Source organism: Bos grunniens, chromosome 12 (genome assembly GCF_055505025.1).
Source record: "Bos grunniens cultivar Pamir isolate PY7600 chromosome 12, Bosgru_T2T1.0, whole genome shotgun sequence".
Lineage (NCBI taxonomy): Eukaryota > Metazoa > Chordata > Mammalia > Artiodactyla > Bovidae > Bos > Bos grunniens.
Genome location: NC_141176.1, coordinates 16,910,366 through 16,929,828, shown reverse-complemented (window position 1 = coordinate 16,929,828; position 19,463 = coordinate 16,910,366). Strand labels below are relative to the sequence as shown.

Below are 19,463 nucleotides of genomic sequence, written 5' to 3'. Positions count from 1 at the left end.
CCTCAACACAATATAGTCTCTGCTCATTTTACTTTGGAATAAAAAATAAAGGCAAACCACAGCAAAAGAGGTACAGATGTAAAGAACAGACTTTTGGACTCTGTGGGAGAAGGCGAGGGTGGGATGATTTGAGAGAATAGCATTGAAACATGCATATTATCATATGTGAAACAGATCACCAGTCCAGGTTCAATGCATGGGACAGGGCACTCAGGGCTGGTGCACTGGGATGACCCAGAGGGATGGGATGGGGAGGGAGGTGGGAGGGGGGTTCAGGATGGGGGACACATGTACATCCATGGCTGATTCATGTCAATGTATGGCAAAAACCACTACAACACTGTAAAGAAATTAGCCTCCAGTTAAAATAAATTAATTAAAAAATAATAAAGGCAAACCAAGAAAGCAGTAGGAAAAGGCCTCTGAATTTTAAGCAAGATGGAGTGAGGTGCTAGGCTGGCGATTCAATAACTGGTTTTATATAAAAAGCAATGGAGCAAAGGGTCAAAGATTGTCTCTGAGATTCCAAGCTGGTGGGTGGGGGACTGGAGAAAAGCTGTAGGAGCATGGCCAGGAACCAGGTTCCAAATACACTGATTTGGGAAAGAAAAGAATAGGCTCAGTTTAACACATGTTGAATTTTGAGAGATGTCAAAAGACATCTAAGAAAAACTGGATTTTAGTCAACTGGGAAAATGAGGACTAGTGTTAAAATAAGTCAAAGTGACATAGAATGTACTGGACACACACACATAAGGCATGAGGTCTGAGAGACAAGATTTAGGGACCAAAGACAGAGTTTTGGGGAATACTAGCATTTAGGTGCAGGAAGAGAAAGAACATCCAGACACAGGAATAGAGAAGAGATAGAAAGGAGGAGAAGAGTGGGCAGGAAAGCATGTGACCAAACCAAGGAAAGAAGATGCTATGGTGTCGAATGTTGAAAGGAATCCGGTTAGTTTCACACCTACTGAGTGCTGTGCTGCCTGAGTGCACTGATAAAATGTGAAATGTAAAGGAATCTTGAAGCGCAGCTCCTACCAAGACAGGCCACATCCCCCTGAGCTGTGATCCCCTACCTCCGACTTGAACGTGGATCAGGGATTTTAAGTGTTGGAGCAACCAATATTTCTTACTGCGTATAAAAATTCAGTGACTCTTAAAAATTTTACTGGACTATAGCGGCTTTACAGTGTTGTGTTAGTTTCTGCTGTACAGCAAAGTGAGTCAGCTATATGGATACATATATCCAGGCTTCCCAAGTGGCTCAGTGGGTAAAGAATCCGCCCACAGTACAGGAGACGTGGGTTCAACCCCTGGTCAGGAAGGCCCCCTGGAGGAGGGCATGGCAATCCACTCCAGTGTTCTTGCCTGGAGAATCCCCATGGACAGAGGAGCCTGGCAGGCTGCAGTCATGGGATTGCAAAGAGTCAGACGCAACTGAAGCGACTGAGCATGAGCACAAGGAATAAAGAAAGCGAGACATCCTGTATAGGTCTTATCCTGTAAGGGGGAATGAAGGATTCCAGACTGGTGGTGTTAACTCTTGAAACAAGTGTCTGCAGATTTGGGCACCGCTGTCAGATGCTCAAAGGCTGCCTCTGCCAAGGCCCTAGGCTCTTCTCTCCTGATCCTGAGGTCACAGGGTCTCTTACTGAGACTAACGCACCAGAGGTATCAGTTTTCTCAAACTCCCTGAAGATCACCCATTTACATGACTGGCCACACAAAAGTGAAAGCAATGTGCTGCCTTCAAAACATTCCCACTATCTCTTTGGTCTTCCTCACCTACTACCTGCAAATGGCCTCTCACAGTCTAGAATACAGGATGTGAAAGAAGAAGTTTCCCAATCCCTACTGAACATCTCTTTATTTTTTTTCTTCTACCTATGAGTGCATGCATGCTCAGTCACTACAGTTGTGGCCTACTCTTTGCAACCTTCTGGACTACCAGGCTCCTTCGTACATGGGATTCTCCAGGCAAGAAAACTAGAGTGGTAATATAAATGCTTCAATGTTACTCTCTCAAATCATCCCACCCTCACCTTTTCCTACAGAGTCCAAAAGTCTGTTCTTTACATCTGTGTCTCTTCTGCTGTCTTGCATATAGGGTCGTCATTCAGTTCAGTTCAGTTGCTCAGTTGTGTCCGACTCTTTGTGACCCCATGAATGCAGCACGCCAGGCCTCCCTGTCCGTCACCAACTCCTGAAATTTACTCAAATTCATGTCCATCAAGTCAGTGATGCCATCCAGCCATCTCATCCTCTGTCATCCCCTTCTCCTCCTGCCCCCAATCCCTCCCAGCATCAGAGTCTTTTCTAATGAGTCAGCTCTTCCCATGAAGTGGCCAAAGTATTGGAATTTCAGCTTCAGCATCAGTCCTTCCAATGAACACCCAGGGCTCATCTCCTTTAGGATGGACTGGTTGGATCTACTTGCAGTCCAAGGGACTCTCAAGAGTCTTCTCCAACACCACAGTTCAAAAGCATCAATTCTTTGGCACTTAGCCTTCTTCAGAGTCCAACTCTCACATCCATACATGACCACTGGAAAAACCATAGCCTTGACTAGATGAACCTTTGTTGGCAAAGTAATGTCTCTGACCATCTTTCAAAAACCACCACAATATTGCAAGGTAATTAGCCTCCAATTAAAATAAATAAATTAATAATAATAAAAAAGAATACTGGAGTGAGTTGTTATTTCCTCCTCCAGGTGATCTTCCCAATCCAGGGATTGAACCTGCATCTCCTGTGTCTCCTGCATGGCAGGCAGATTGTTTACTGCTGAGCCACCAGGAAAGCCCCTCTTCTACCTACAGTCCTGTTCAAATAGTTCACAGAGTGACACAGTTCTTGCACATGGCAATATAAATTACTTGGCGTATCAGAAAAAACTGTAAGTAATTTTGATACAGATATAAACTACGTGGGGGGTCTTGTCTAGCACATCCTTCCAGATGACCTCTGTCTTTCACTGACTTCAAGTTATTTTAGAACTCTGTTTGCAGAAATGATCATAGTGCAAATCATTTGCTCATAGAAATATAGACGAATCATGATGAGTGCAGAGGAACTGCAACTGACTTCTGCCCTCTGGATACTGACCAGCTTTGGAACTATTTGTCAATTCATGTCATCAAGTCCATTAGAGTTTGTATGTATGTGTGTGTGCACACACTGAATTTTCCTTTAAACAAAATATAACGTTCAATCAGTTCTCCATCAATTACTGGGTTAAATAGAATCTTTCACAGATGTACATTTTACATTTGTATGAGAGTTATGATTTTATCTTTTTTTTAAAGAATTATCTTTAACAGGTGATTAGTTTTAATGAGAAGAAGTCTGGTGGTGTTTCACCAATAAAATCTCAGTACAGACAATTCAATTTAAAGACACAGCTGCTACAGACTTTTGGTCAAGGTGATTCTTTTCCTCATTATGTAATACAGAGCTCTCAGAAACTGAAAATATCCCCCCACCCCACTCCAGAGAAAGTTCAGTCTTACTAAGGAGCTCAGGAGAAGGAAACAATCTTAAACCTGACTACTAGTGAGTGATGCACTTTTCACTCTTTGCACTTTTCAGTACTTGTTTGTTTCTCAAAATGAATTGCCTATTTTAATTAATCATTAATAATAAATACATACATATTTAAAATGTGCTAAATAAAGAATAAATCAGCCTGGGTGGCAGCTCTGTGAACACACTGTATGCTATAGTGTTTCCCAGGGCCTTTCTCTTCTCCACTCACATTTCATCTTATCTTTCAACATATCCAGTCCATACAGATTCTTTGGCCTCTGAACAAGACATCATTAAGGCATATGCTTTTTAACCTCATTCTCTTTGAGGCATGAGGTCAGTTCCTAAAGGGTTCTCTAGGTGATACAGCATTCTGCCAAATCAGTGTTTAGAAACAGATGTTCTGAACAGCACTTTCTAGGAGATGCTCATACACAGACCTCACCAAAGAAGGGGGCTTCCCTACAGCTCAGTGCAGGAGACCTGGGCTCGATCTCTGTCGGGAAGATCCCTTGAAGAAGGAAATGGCAAACTACTTCAGTCTTCTTACCTGGGAAATCCCATGGACAGAGGAGCCTGGTGGGCTGCAGTCCATGGGGTTGCAAAGAATTGGGCACAACTGAGTGACTAACACTCATCTTCACCAGAGAAAGGAGAAGAGTTCTGATAGTACGATACATGGACTTTTCTTAAGTAGGCGTACCTATTACCATCCAACAGAAGATTTTCCATAGAATGTATTTTTAGGAAATGCTGGTGGCTGAGTGGTAAAGAATCCACCTGCCAATGCAAGAGATGTGGATTCGATCCCTGGGTCTGAAAGATCTCCTGGAGTAGGAAGTTGCAGCCCATTCCAGTTTTCTTGCCTAGAAACTCCCAAGGACAGAAGACAGTGGCCAACTACAGTCCATGGGGTTGCAATGAGTCTGACACAACTCAGCGACTAAATAACAATCTTCTACTTACACCCTGATGGAGCTAATGGCATTCACTGTGGTTGGAACTAAGTAACTTCTTTTCTCCTAGGGAATTTGGCAACAGATTTTCTCTGGTTCTCTTATTCTCTTTTTATGAACAGAAGGACTACTCACTCAGTAGAATGGATCAATTTTCTTATATCATTTTCCCATCCCTTTCTGCGAAGGTTTGCCAGTTGCCAAATGGAGTTTCAGAAAAACACTGCCTGATTCCAGGAGGATAAGGTAGATAAACTGAGATTAAAAGATAACACAGTTCCACACAATCCAACTCTCAAAATGACCCAAAGCTTCTAGCTATTTGGATCTCACCATTCAGAGAATAAGCATAAGAAAAAAAGCAAGGGAGTTCCAGAAAAACATTTATTTCTGCTTTATTGACTAGGCCAAAGCCTTTGACTGTGTGGATCACAATAAACTGTGGAAATTTCTGAAAGAGATGGGAATCCCAGACCACCTGACCTGCCTCTTGAGAAACCTATATGCATGTCAGGAAGCAACAGTTAGAACTGGACATGGAACAACAGACTGGTTCCAAATAGGAAAAGGAGTATGTCAAGGCTGTATATTGTCACCCTGCTTGTTGAACTTATATGCAGAGTACATCATGAGAAACGCTGGGCTGGAAGAAGCACAAGCTGGAATCAAGATTGCCGGGAGAAATATCAATAACCTCAGATAGGCAGATGACACCACCCTTATGGCAGAAAGTGAAGAGGAACTAAAAAGCCTCTTGATGAAAGTGAAAGAGGAGAGTGAAAAAGTTGGCTTAAAGCTCAACATTCAGAAAACGAAGATCATGGCATCTGGTCCCATCACTTCATGGGAAATAGATGGGGAAACAGTGGAAACAGTGTCAGACTTTATTTTTTGAGCTCCAAAATCACTGCAGATGGTGACTGCAGCCATGAAATGAAAAGACGCTTACTCCTTGGAAGGAAAGTTATGACCAACCTAGATAGCATATTCAAAAGCAGAGACATTACTTTGCCAACAAAGGTTCATCTAGTCAAGGCTATGGTTTTTCCTGTGGTCACGTATGGATGTGAGAGTTGGACTGTGAAGAAGGCTGAGCGCCAAAGAATTGATGCTTTTGAACTGTGGTGTTGGAGAAGACTCTTGAGAGTCCCTTGGACTGCAAGGAGATCCAACCAGTCCATCCTAAAGGAGACCAGTACTGGGTGCTCATTGGAAGGACTGATGCTGAGGCTGAAACTCCAGTACTTTGGCCACCTCATGGGAAGAGTTGACTCATTGGAAAAGACTCTGATGCTGGGAGGGATTGGGGGCAGGAGAAGAAGGGGATGACAAAGGATGAGATGACTGGATGGCATCACTGACTCGATGCACAAGAGTTTGGGTGAACTCCAGGAGTTGGTGATGGACAGGGAGGCCTGGCATGCTACGATTCATGGGCTAGCAAAGAGTTGGACACGACTGAGCAACTGAACTGAATTCAGAGGGATCATCTCATGGCATCTGTTCTGACAGTCCATCTGTTCCAGAGAGTATAAAGGTATTCCAAGAAATGACAGAGGACGAAATACAAAGCCTTACAGAATAAACTGCCCTCTTCATAATGAGTCCTCCTGAACCCTAAGCACCCAATCCCTCAACTCTTTGTAGATAAAGAACTACAGAATACATATTTATTCTTGACTTTATTTCTCATCCCTGAAAAAAATGTCATTTGAGACTATTACATACGCTGAAACTCTTGGCTACATTATTTTATCAACATTTCTCCTTCCTAAGTTCTCACAGCACAAGCATTCTGTTCAGAAATAGGATAATATTTTTAACACCATATTCTGCAATGTTCTAGCCACTATAGCATGCATTTTATTACTTTTGAACACAAAGTGATGCATTTAGACCTGGATTGGGAAGCTGAGGAAACCAATACTGTGTCTCTTTTTCTCAAAAACAACTCTTAACAAAAATTTTATTTGTCCAGTTACTGTAATTGTTACTGCAAGCAAGTAAGAACGCAAAGAGAACCAAAGTGAAACCCTGGGTTGGCCACTAGACCTCCAAACTGCAGTCAAAACCTACTTCCTTAAAGCCCTAATTTCAGGGAAGAAAGTATGGAGGATGCCGAAAAGATTAAAAAAAGGAGGGGGGGGAGGACAGAGTTCAACAAAGACAAGATTGAAGATTAGGAAGTCAAATTGTCACAAACTTCAATATAAAGCCAAAAGGAACAAGACTAGTTCTCATCAAGTTTTATAATTTAAAAAAAAAAAAAAAAAACTCAAAGAAATTCAGTACCATAGAGTCCTGCACAAATGAATGAGTTTTGTTCCAAAAGTGCATTCCTGAGTCTAATTTGTTCCTAAGACCAATAAAGTTAGCCTGGGTACCCAGCTAACACAATTGGCTATATGGTACTGCATTGTAATAGGCTTGCAGTACCTTTCACATAAATAATACATAAAAAACAAACACAAAAAAGAAAACATTTTTAATCTTACAGTACAGTACCTTGAAAATAAAGGAGTACAGTACAACAGCTGGCATACGGGGGCTGGCATCGAGTAAGCAGGAAGGAGGAGCTACAAACTAGAGGAGGGGAGGAGGCGGGAGATGCTACTACCGTACTCTATACAATACTGAACAGTACACAAAATTGCAACCATCTGTAGAGGATGCACGCACGTGACAATGTACCCCAGACACACAACCCATTTACGTGACTGAACATGCGAACGCAAGTTCATACACTTGAAAGTTTGTAACTTGAAGTTTTGCACTTAGGGAGCTTACTGTATCGATTTGTTTTTAGGCAACCAACAAAGTACCACTGGAAGCAGAAGAGAGTGCACCAGGTTTCACTAATGAGTCAAAATGCACAGTTCTTATGCCATGCATCTCAATCACTAAGACTCTTTTCCATTACGGAACCTCATGGTGCTACCATTTTTCCTGCTTTCACAGTATTACTGCACTTTCACTCTTGATACGTTAAAGGCATATTCATGCTTAAAAAATATTACCCAAATATAAAGAAATGAGAACTAACAAAGAGACTAAAAATGTGAGAGAATGAGAGGTCTAACATATAACCAACAGGGAGTACACTAAAAAAATAGAAGTAACAGAGAAATAGAGGAAGGTGCAGTATTTAAAAAGGTAATAACTATTTTTTGTTTTTAGAATTGATGAAAGACATGAATCTTTAGACTTAGGAAGCAAAATTAAGTGTACAGTCAGATAAATCAAAATAAAATCTCTGTGCATATCATAGCATAAAGTGCAGAAACACCAAAGACAAAGATATGAGAAGAAATCAAAGGAAAAAATATAGAAGATTTTCTACAAACTTAAAACATAGTAAAACAGAGGCCAGAAAATCTAATATCTTTGAAACACAATAGAAAACAGCTGTCAACTTAAAACTTTATATTAGTACAAATGAAAATTTTGTACAAATAGTTGAATCTTAAAAATGAGTAAAGAAAGTCATTTCAGAAGAAGACTGCACTTATATCCTCTCAGTGAATGCACTACTGAAGAATGCACGTTATAAGAGGAAACCCCTAAATAAGTGAGATGCAAAAGCAACAGGAAGTTACACTTAGTGGGTTTACTAGAATCCAGTCCATAGCACTTAGCATACATTCCTTCCAAGTTCATGTGGAATATTTACAAAATTAACTATGCGTGGGCTATAGAGCAAATACCAACCAACCTAAAGAAACAATGTCAAACAAAACATCCTCCAAATGTAATGCAATTAAAAATCAATTTTAAAAGCCAACTATTAAAATCTGCTCTATAGAAAACTCATGGGTCAAAAATGAAACACGGGAAATCAGAAATGATTTAGGAGTGATTTTTTTAAATACTATATATCAAAACTTCTGGGAATCACCAAAACTTTAGTGCTAAAACATTAAAAACAGAGAAACCCATGGCCTTAAATGCTCCTATAAGAAAAGAACAATAACTGGAAACTCCATAAATTAAAAGACTAAAGCTATTAGAAAGTAGACCAAAGGAAATATGACAGTATCAGAAATTCATGGAAAAGAAAATATCAAAAGAGTTGGTCATTGAAATTTTAAAACATACACAAAAAACAAACTTCTGAAAATAATAAATAAAGGGAAAAAGAAAGGCACAAATTTATAGGCATTAAAAAACTTTAAAGCATGGATATAGTAGCATGAATATTTTTAATTCCCTTATTTAAATATTTAGGTTGGCCTACTGGAAAATTCTCTATGTTTTAATTCATAAACTATGTTTACGATTCTGAAATGGTCCAAAGGGCATGGACTGCAGCAGAGCACAGTATCAAACAAGATGGCAACGGGGAAAGTGCTGAGCAAATAGTAAAGGCCACAGAAATAAGCTTCCCTAATTCCCACGATTCTTATTTACGAAATAATGTGTTTTAGGGATGCATCACTTTCCTATTTCCCATCTCAAGTAAAGAGCTATTGAAGGGCTCAAATATGACAGTGTAACAGCTCATATTTAGCTGTTAAGAATTGATGAGGTAGAGGTGATGATGATGACAATGGTGAAAGTTTTTCCAGACTTCCACACCTCCTTTCACATGTTTACGTTCTGTTTTTCTTCCTTTTCCTCTCTTCATCTACGACACCTGTTTTAAGACTTGGAAAACTGTAACATTCTTGCAGGAACTATAAGCTTGTTGTTGATGAAATGGCAATGTTTCAAAGAGCTTTGGTCCATCCGATGAGAAATAGAAATGTAATTTGCAGCGTGTTCATTTGGGGCTTGCAGGAAAAACGTTGAGAATGAACATAAACAGGAAAATTTATACAGTGCATTGGGAGAGAGTGTTCATCCTATTTTCAGAAAGCAAATCTGCAGCACAAAGATCTTAGAGGTTTTATTAAGATCAGAAGCAGAACTGAAAACAAACCCAACAAATTCTGACAGCAGTCTAGCTGTCATAAGCCATAATGCCCCTTTTGTGTTCCTCTGGTTTTTTTTTCATACAAACACTGATCTAAAACCACGTCTGTGATCACGTGATACGTAGAATGGAAAAATCCCTTCTGGAAGTCTTGCCAAGCTTAGGCTATACTAACAGGAATGGAGTCTGATAAGAAATACCTATTATGAACATATTCACACTTAATAAAGCCCTTCAACTACCAATGCTAATAACTTTCCAGGCACAATAATTTATAAATATGAACAAAAATTTTTAAGGGCTGTTGCCTAAAGGTTCCACCTGAAAGACAAATGCCCAGTAAGCGCATTAGAAAAGGCAAGGCTTCAACCCCAAGCTGCTGCTCCTGCGATGGGTAACTCTGACGACCACTTCCTACTCCAGCAGTCTATGGAAAATAGTTTCAAATTTTAAGATGATACTTCCAAATTCCAACACCGTTTATTGTATTTTGGTATCTTCCTGATGATCAGTCATTTCACAAAGCACAACCTAGTTACCAAAGGCAAGTTCCAAATATATATATATGCTATGCTAAGTCACTTCAGTCGTGTCCGACTCTGTGCGACCCCACAGACGGCAGCCCACCAGGCTCCCCCGTCCCTGGGATTCTCCAGGCAAGAACACTGGAGTGGGCTGCCATTTCCTTCTCCAATGCGTGAAAGTGAAAAGTGAAAGTGAAGTCGCTCAGTCGTGTCCGACTCTTAGTGACCCCATGGACTGCAGCCCACCAGGCTCCTCCGTCCATGGGATTTTCCAAACAAGAGTACTGGAGTGGGGTGCCATTGCCTTCTCTGAAATATATATATATATACACACATATATGTGTGTGTGTGTGTGTGTGTGTGTACACATATATATGTGTGTGTGTGTATATGTATGTATGTATATATATATATATACACATACCTAAATATTCTCCTTTCCCCTTTGAACCAGATGTGATTTTCGTAAAAGAGCAATACAAGTCTGAATGAGGAAAAACTCCTATGATCTTCATAAAAGAAAGAGTGATACAAGCTTGAATGAGCAAAACTCCTCTCCTTTTTCCAGTTTAAGAAGACATCACCCATTTTCTCTGTTTCTAGAAAGACAAAAATACTATCCTATAATTGAGAGATTCTTCAGGAAGGTCAATGCAAGGAGAAGCTGTGTTTCTCAGGGATAAAATTAAGATTCTGAGAAACAATGAAATTAGTTTTTGTTCATAACAAAAATTATAAAATCTATGCTTTCTAAGGCAAACCTAGGATGCAGGATGCTTCCCCCAAGTCCTTCAAATAGAGAGCTACAGTCTGAGGATTAAAGATTATTCTCCAAATGAGCCCCCAAAGGAATGTGGGGATACAGGTTATATACAGCCATCAGGAAGTTGGCTCTTTCTGCACATTGTTAAGCAGCCAAAAAGGATGCCAGGCTTCAGAAAAAGCAGCCAATAAAGATTCCTTGTATGGTGTGATAACATTCTGCTCAAGAGACGGCCCCCCTTCTTTACAGGCAATACCTAAGATGCTGGCAGAGAAAGGGGCTTCTAATGAATAAACCAGCTCCTGGCTCTGCACGTTTCACCCCAGAACAGTAAAACCACTAACCAAGAGTTCTGGAAACACTATGATCAAATGCTGTGAAGAATGTGCCTTTGGGGGGCAGCTTCTGCTCCCCCAAATCTCTGAGATGAAACGTTGAAGCTAAGCTCCCTATTCTTAGTTTCATTCACAACACCCAGACACTTGCCAAAAGCTTTTCTGCTCTGTGTTCTTCTAAAAACTCTCTAAGGTACATTTTCTTCATGAGTCTCATCAACAACAACCTCTCCAACTGCTTAAAATAGGTCTTACACTTTGTGAGGTCTTCCCGTGTACCAGGTTCAAAGTGTTTGTTCCGATATAGGAACAAGTCTTGTTTAATCACTTGTATTGTTCTTGGCCACATTTCTTGGATTAAGACGCTTTCTAACAGGAGAAGACACAGTGGCACGTACATTAAATCAACATAACCTTTTGTTGTAAACACCAAGAAGAAAAGATTACAAGCCCAGTTTCTTCAAAGGACACTACATAAACAGCAATAAAGTAATGTTTTCCACAAACAGGACATTTCTACGGCGAGAGCAAAAATAGGAAACGCTGAAGTGTTTTTAACTGTGTTTTACAGTAAAGGTTTTCTTTCCATGTACTAATTAAACCCATCTCTAGTCTAAGATGGGATTGGGTTGCTGGCACCGAACAGCCATTTGACATTTAAAGATAATGTCGCTGAGAGATCCTACCAGCCAAGAAGCTGCAGATGCAGTGACACACCACCATCATCACCTCTATTGTCATCATCACAACACCATCAAATATTTATGACTGTTCACTCGGCTGGAATATGCAATGCATCCCAGAGGGCGTCATCAATTTTGAATGGTTCCCATACATTCAAAGTGGCTTCACAGGACACGTCTCTTGTTTTAGAACACACAAAAATCAGCAATTTCTCCATGTGATTTATTTTAAAAAAGAAAACAATTAAAAATACAGTGAGACCATGTCTAATGTTATGCATAGCAACATGAAATCTGTGGAATCTGAAAAGCAGCTTCTCTGTGCTATTTTCTTGAGCAGCACTTTCTTTCTAGTCCTAAGTGTACTATGGAAAAGAAAGTATTTGGGGTATTTATTGATATAGTCAGCTGAACTTGCCTATCCGTTAAAGCTATTTCAGACCGTCCTATATCTGACCCAGTCTACAGTGTGCACTCAAAAGTAATTTACAGGATTTTCTTAATTTTCTGAAATGTATACTGACTTCCCCAACACATCTAAATTAGCTACAGTTTAGATTAAATGCTTCTATCTAGAATATATCTTTTCAGATGCTGTATGATACCACTTGTATGTGGAATCTAAAACTAGGGAACATAATGAAAAAGAAACCGATTCACAGATACGGAAAACAAACTAGTGGTTGCCAGTGGAAGAGGGCATGGGGAGGGGCATTATGGGACTGGGAGATTGAGAGCTACCAACTATTGGGTTGGCCAAAAAGTCCGTTCAGGTTCTTCTGTACCATCTCGTAGGAAAACCCAAACAAACTTCTTGGCCAACCCAATATTATGTATAAAATAAATAAGCATGACTTTCTCAGTGGTCCAGAGGTTGAGACTCCAAGCTCCCAATGCAGGGGGCCTGGGTTCAATCCCTAGTCAGGGAACTATACCTCACGTGCCTAAGAACCCGCACATGGCAACAAAGATCCCGTATGCCGCAACCAAGACCCAGCACAGCCAAATAAACAAGGTTTAGAAAATAAAAAAGCCATGAGGATATATTGTACCACACAGGGAATATAGCCAATATTTTAAAATAACTATAAATGGAGCGTAACATTTAAAAATTGTGACTATGTTGTACACTTGTAACATCTAATACTGTACATCAACTATACTTCAACTAAAAAATAATCAATTAGATAGATGGCCTATTAAAAAAAGAGCTTTTCTCGTTGGCATAATATTCAATTTGTAACTATCACACACACACACACACACAAGCCTGGATTGAAAGGGGATCAGCAGCTGTCCTACAAAGCAGTACTTTGTGCAGCATCCTGAGCATCTTGCCTCTTTTCCTAATATGTGGATTGGCAGCTTCTCTCTGAAGGCCAGGAGTCAACAGAATCCTACCATGCCTCTTCACCACACCCATTCATTTTATTTTGTTGACTTAAGTTTTCATGAGAAAGACACGAAAAGGCCACAGTGCCCAACCCTGGTTGTTGTGAAGGGGACATCTGTCATGATCACAGACAAACACAACATTCTACATTCCTTCTGGTTACCAGCTGACTTCAGAGTCGGAGTGGTGGTGGCTGGGAGTGGAGATGGTAGCCTGAAGACAGGGAGAACTCACACAAACAACACTATTATCATGGGATGTCATTACTCAACATCTCTTAGAAGACTTACAATTTAACTAGATGCCACTGGCATCTTCTAGATATTATTGTATTACACATTTATAGATAAACAGATGTGACAGTCACCTACCATTTCAGAAGCTACAAATAAACCATTTAGGCAAATTTAACATTCTACCTCAAATCTCTCCCACAAAGAAAAACTCAGTACAAAGGTCTTATTCCTAGAATTTTCATTTCAAATATCTAATAATCAAACAGGAGTTAGAGGCCTTATAAATGAATAGAAAAGATGACCATCTCCTGCTCACTTTAAAAATTGCCCTGTGTTGCTATTTTAGGTGACATTCTTAAAGTAAATGTGATAGAAGTCACCAAAGATAATCACATATGTACATATAGCACCATTTTAGATGAGACACATACATTTTTCATATACCTTGACATATTAAGAGTATCTCTGAAAAGTAAGAGATATATTTTTTCTTACTTTCATCCATTTATTTATCAATTCCTTTGAAGAGCTATGATTCAACACTAGAGAAAATGTCCTAAAAGATGGTAATATTAAAGTAGGAAATGTGAGCAAAGAAAACCAAAACAAAATAAAAATGACCTATATAAATGATTCCTGGGTTGGAAAGATACCCTGGAGAAGGAAATGGCAACCCACTCCAGTATTCTTGCCTGGAGAATCCCATGGACAGAGGAGCCTTGTGGGCTACAGTCTATGGGGTTGTAAGAGTTGGACACGACTTAGTGACTAAACCACCACCATATAAATGGGACCAAAAATAGAGAAATTAAATCCAGTGAGAAATGAAACCATTATCAGAAGAAAACAAAGTTTAAAAAGTTGGGTGCTTAATGACCCCTTTATTTCTTTTCTTTCTTTTACCTAGAAATACGTCACAAAACTTTGTTTACAATATGCCAAACACAACTTCAACCATTAACAGTTCCAATAAATTCTCTCTGTTCTTAATTGAAAGACTCCTGAGATTCATATTCCAATACAGTCTTTCTACCATCTGAGAACAGTAACATTATTCTACCTTCAACTAGCCTCAACATAAAAATCATCCTATCAAAAACAATTTTATTACTGCTTTTAAAGCAAAATATAAATGCTGAGATTAGATTCCCTAGTATTTGTAGAATTTTATAGTTTATATCATGCCAGAAGAAATACGTCATCTGTTACCCCAAGGTTTCTCAGTGTATATATATATATATTTAATACTGTACAACAATGCAAAGTTAAATCTATTTAATTGTTGAAAGCAGGCTGCTGGAGGTGAAAGTATCAGGAGTAGGTCAGTAAAATAAACAGACCAACGACATATGCTCTTGGGTTATTTCCCCTATGTGGGCTGGGACTAGAAGACAGATGTTTTAGGGAGATAATAAGCCATGTCTATAGACATCACTATGCTGGCTCCATCAGGCAATTCCAGGTAATTAATACTCTGCTGCAGCAGAAATGGTATGAATGGTTCTTACACAAGAAAACTCAAATGAACTAGAAACCTGGAAAAAATGAAAGTTGGCTCTGTTGAGCTTCTAGTAGTAATAATAATAATAGTTTACATCTTATTTACCAAAAATGAAATAAAGGCCACTTAAAAACATGGCTAGGATTTATTTTTCACTCCCAAGGGAAAAGATATATAGTCCTAATGAAATGCAAAGGAAGCCCATTTTTGACAACAAAGAAAGCTGCAGAAGATTTCTAACCATCAGTGGTAAACCAAACCAAACAAATAAAAACCCTAAAATATAAATGACATTATTCTCTATCATAAATTAATACTATACCTGGTTTACTGGGAATCTTGCACTTTGAAGGCTGCATATTTGTTTCACAGCACAAACCCTGCTAGTCAGGCGCTATCCTTTGCAGAGTAAGATAATGCAACTGACAAGAGTGACAGCTGCTCAGGCTTGAACTCTGCAACTTTGTTTTAATAGTAGAGACAGACTTGATAGAACAGCTCCCCCTCTTGCCTGATATCCCAGATGTGAGCCAGGAGTTAAGTATCAAGGAGTCAAAATCAGGCCAGAAAAGCTGACAGTCACAGCAGCGAAAGTCTAAAAGCTAGGCCTTAAAACTCTTAGTTTTCTTAACTTCAGGGCTACTCAGTACATTAATAGGTTACACTGTGTTGTGGTTAATCAGACAGTCAGTACAGACCACTGACCCAAACTCAGCAAACACTGACCTAATTTAATGGGCTAAAGACAGCAAAGTCATATCTTGCTAGAGTGGCTCAATATTCCTCTCCTCAGCTTTCTCTAGTGACCTAAGGTGAACAGGTTCAGTCAACTGTGGGTAGCAAATCCAATGTTTCCAATAATCTCCAAAACCAGGAAGGTCCTAATCTGCCTCAACCATCAATCCTTTCTCACTTCCTTCAGCCTTCCTCCTCCAAAATCTACATCAATATCCGAAGAAAACAGACCAACAACCTTCCAAGTATCAGACAAAAAGTATAAATGATGCTGTATCAATTATCTTAAGAAGCCAAACATCTTGCCCTATTGACATTGAGAAGTCGAGCACCAAAAACAATAATAATGGCACTATAAATGTATTATAAAAGATATTTCTTCAATAATCTTCATGTGATTTATTTCAAAGGATGATCAGAAAAGATCAGAGAGAAAAAAACTGACAGAAATGCAAGTGATCTTTTTTCTTTTTTAAACCTACCTTAAATTTAAGTAAGTCAGCATCTGTAGATTAATGATGGCCTCCGGAATGACTCTGATACAATTATGATACAGATTAAGAATTTCCAGTGATACAAAATGGCACAACTCCATTGGAACTTCAACCAGTCTGTTTTTAGATAAATCTAAGAGAAAAGAAAAGAATATTTTGTCAATATATCTTCAACATAATCCAATACAATCTTATCAACTATCAATACCTTTTCTTTAACACAGTTTAAAATAAATATTATAATCTAAATTTAGATCAACATTATTTTTTGTACCACTCTTACTACAGAGTTGTGATTCCCATTTCCTAGCATTATAGCCCAATTCATATAGAAGAACAAAAATACTACTGAAACAGTTTTAGCTCTCTATATCAGTTTGTAAATTCAGGCCAGGTACAGGGTAACTGAATCAATATTTACTTTTTTCTCCATCTGAAAATGGTTTCTCCCCCAGATGAGTATGTAAATCGAATCCTTTAATATATCTGAATACACATTTGCCTTAATATTTAAACTACTTAATTCAATTTTGCATTCATAACATATTGTCTCTGAACATGTCTTTTATACCTTTTCCAAACACACAGTAGATACTAAACAAGTATTTCATTCACCAGAATTACTAAGTACCTACAATGTACTAGACAACTCTGTTGTCTGTTAAGGATGGATACCGTGTCTGCTGCATGATCTGCGGTAAAACTGGCTCCCTTGGCCAAGTGTACCAAAGACAGTACCAGTGGGGACTTCTCTGGTGGCCCACTAGCTAAGACTCTGTGCTCCCCATGCAGGGGGCCCAGGTTCCACCCCTGGTCAGGGAACGAGCTCCCACATGCCACAACTGAGAGTTCACATGCTGAACTAAGACTCCACGGAGCCAAATAAACAAATGAATAAATAAAGAACATCTAAAATAAAGAGTAATAACGGTCTACACAGTAATATAAACATACAATTGACAGCATCACCATCTCAACAATAAAAATGTGGAATAGTCCTTAATGTCCAAATCTAGGAATGGTATACATGACTGTAAAATGCCATAAAACACTGAATACAAACAAGAACTGCCACTCTTGAAACAGTAACTCAACAGTAACAAATCACCTCGCCCTTAGTTAGGCAGGACTTAATCAGTAAGAACTGAAGATGTTCAGTAAATAATATTTCAGATTTACTTAAGGAATCACACTATATGTTGTGTTTACTAATGAAACACAAATCAAAAACCTACCTCCCCAACTGACCTTCCAATAGATAAACACATAAATAAACAAAAGCAGGTTAGATGTCTTCAGAGGAAGAATTCTGGGAAAATTTTAAGGGACAATTCTGATCATATTTAAACCATTTCAAACCATGTGATAGGAAAGAAAGTTTTCAAATTCTTATTTAAATAGTAACAGATGATACTGATATAATCATCTAACAAAAAAGTACACAACAAGAAAACTACAGATGAATCTCCTTTCTAAATACATGTGTGAATCTAAATTTAAAAAGAGTCAACAGAATTAAACACTTACCTAAAAAGATTAACATATTAGGCTCAAGTAGGATTCATTCTAGAAACATCAGTATTTTCTAAATTATCTAAACATGTCATCAAATAAAGAGTGATACATGAAATAGTATATGATCACCTCTCCTCTTAACTTCTTTCTTTCCCTTCTCCTATGAGTCACATTACAATAAACATCTTTTAAGGTCTCTGAGAGTTTCAATAGGAAAGTCACATGCAAAACTATTAGCTGTCCAGGATCTGGCCTACAGGATCACCCTAATCCTTTAACTGAGCTATTCTGGATTTTTCCAGTTCTTTCTTTTGAGAGTATTATTGATTATTAATAAAGGTATAAGGTGTTAACAGTGGGCACATGAATGCCCAGACTACAATGAACAGACCAAATGAACAGACCTCCGTGTCCAGAGTTAGTGAGAATTTACCTATGTAACACGCCCTTATCATCCTGGGTTTGGGTTCCAGTTTCTGCGTTAAAAGGGAAGAAATAACAAAACCTACATGGAGCTTAGACTCTTTCAATCCCTATAGAGAAACAGTTGCCTAGGTTAATTTAAAACAAAACTGAAATACAAAAAAATCACAAGTTTTCCTTTCCTATTTGTTTAGATTCACTATCCAAATGATAAATTATTGACGGATTCATCAAAATTTACTAAGTACATGGTTTCTGCAGAAAAGAAAAACACAGAGGACTACTTTTTTTTTAAGTTTATAATTTGATAAATAAAAGGAGGCAAACCCTCAACTATAAGGTAAAAGGTTCCAATTGGGCTTAAAAAAAAAAAAAAAGATAGAAATAAAGAGGTAAAATCCAGGTGGGTATTTGTTATCACCCCTTTGAGCACTCCCACTGAGCCAGACACCGTATCTGGAGCTTTGCGTCTAGTAACTCATTTAAACCAACGCAAGGAGCACCACCAACCTACAGATGAGTAAACTAGGCTCAGAAAGCTTCTGTGACTTGCCCAAAGCCACAGAAATCAGTAACCATATTCACAGCTAAGTATGTCTAACTCCAAGGCTGACCAAGTTCCCCACCCTTTCTCCTTGGAGCAATGGCCAGATCATGTATCCCACAGCTAGATTATTAGGAAGATATGGCGATTAAATCTTCACTGCATTTTCATTTGTCCAAAATACAATAAAAATCAAGTCAACAACATATTCTGTGTAAAAACCCAGAGGACAAGAAAGTTAGAAACATTACGTTCAAAAAAGAAAGTACTGAAAACAATGGCACCTGATGGACTAAATTCTGGAAGTGGTTACAGGAAACTTGGTGAGTAGAAACTGGCTTAAACTGCCAATTATCCTAATCTTATATAAGCACTCTGTTTCACTGAAGGGTTTAGAATGAGTTTTCAAATACGTCACTTATTTTTTCCTACTTGGATCTGAATATCATCTCAGTTCAGTTCAGTTCAGTCGCTCAGTCGTGTCCGACTCTTTGCGACCCCATGAATCGCAGCACGCCAGGCCTCCCTGTCCATCGCCAACTCCCAGAATTCACTCAGACTCATGACCATTGAGTCAGTGATGCCATCCAGCCATCTCATCCTCTGTCGTCCCCTTCTCCTCCTGCCCCCAATCCCTCCCAGCATCAGAGTCTTTTCCAATGAGTCTCAACTAGCTTTCTTATTGGAAGAAAGAGGGTACAAAAAAAAAAGGAACAGGTTTGCTTTCCTATGATTTACTGAGGCTCCTGCAGACATTATTTTGTACCCTTGGGCATCCAATAACTCACCATGGGAAAGATGCCCAGAATGGCTGGGAAAGTCAGTCTGGATTAAGACATTTTGACTTTGATAATCCAGAGTGGATAATCTGATTATAAACAATGAGGAAAAATGTCATACAAATTGGTTCAAAAATTTTCC

The 19,463-nt window shown here is 38.9% G+C and overlaps 1 protein-coding gene across 2 annotated transcripts in view; it reads right to left on the bottom strand.

Annotated features, from left to right (window-relative positions):
• LRCH1 (leucine rich repeats and calponin homology domain containing 1) overlaps positions 1-19,463 on the bottom strand; it is a 215,336-nt gene that overhangs the window by 91,371 nt on the left and 104,502 nt on the right. For both annotated transcript variants that reach the window (XM_086328954.1, XM_086328955.1), the window contains exon 2: positions 16,049-16,193. In XM_086328954.1, coding sequence (XP_086185080.1) covers positions 16,049-16,193 — 145 coding nt within the window. The remainder of the gene's footprint in view (positions 1-16,048; positions 16,194-19,463) is intronic.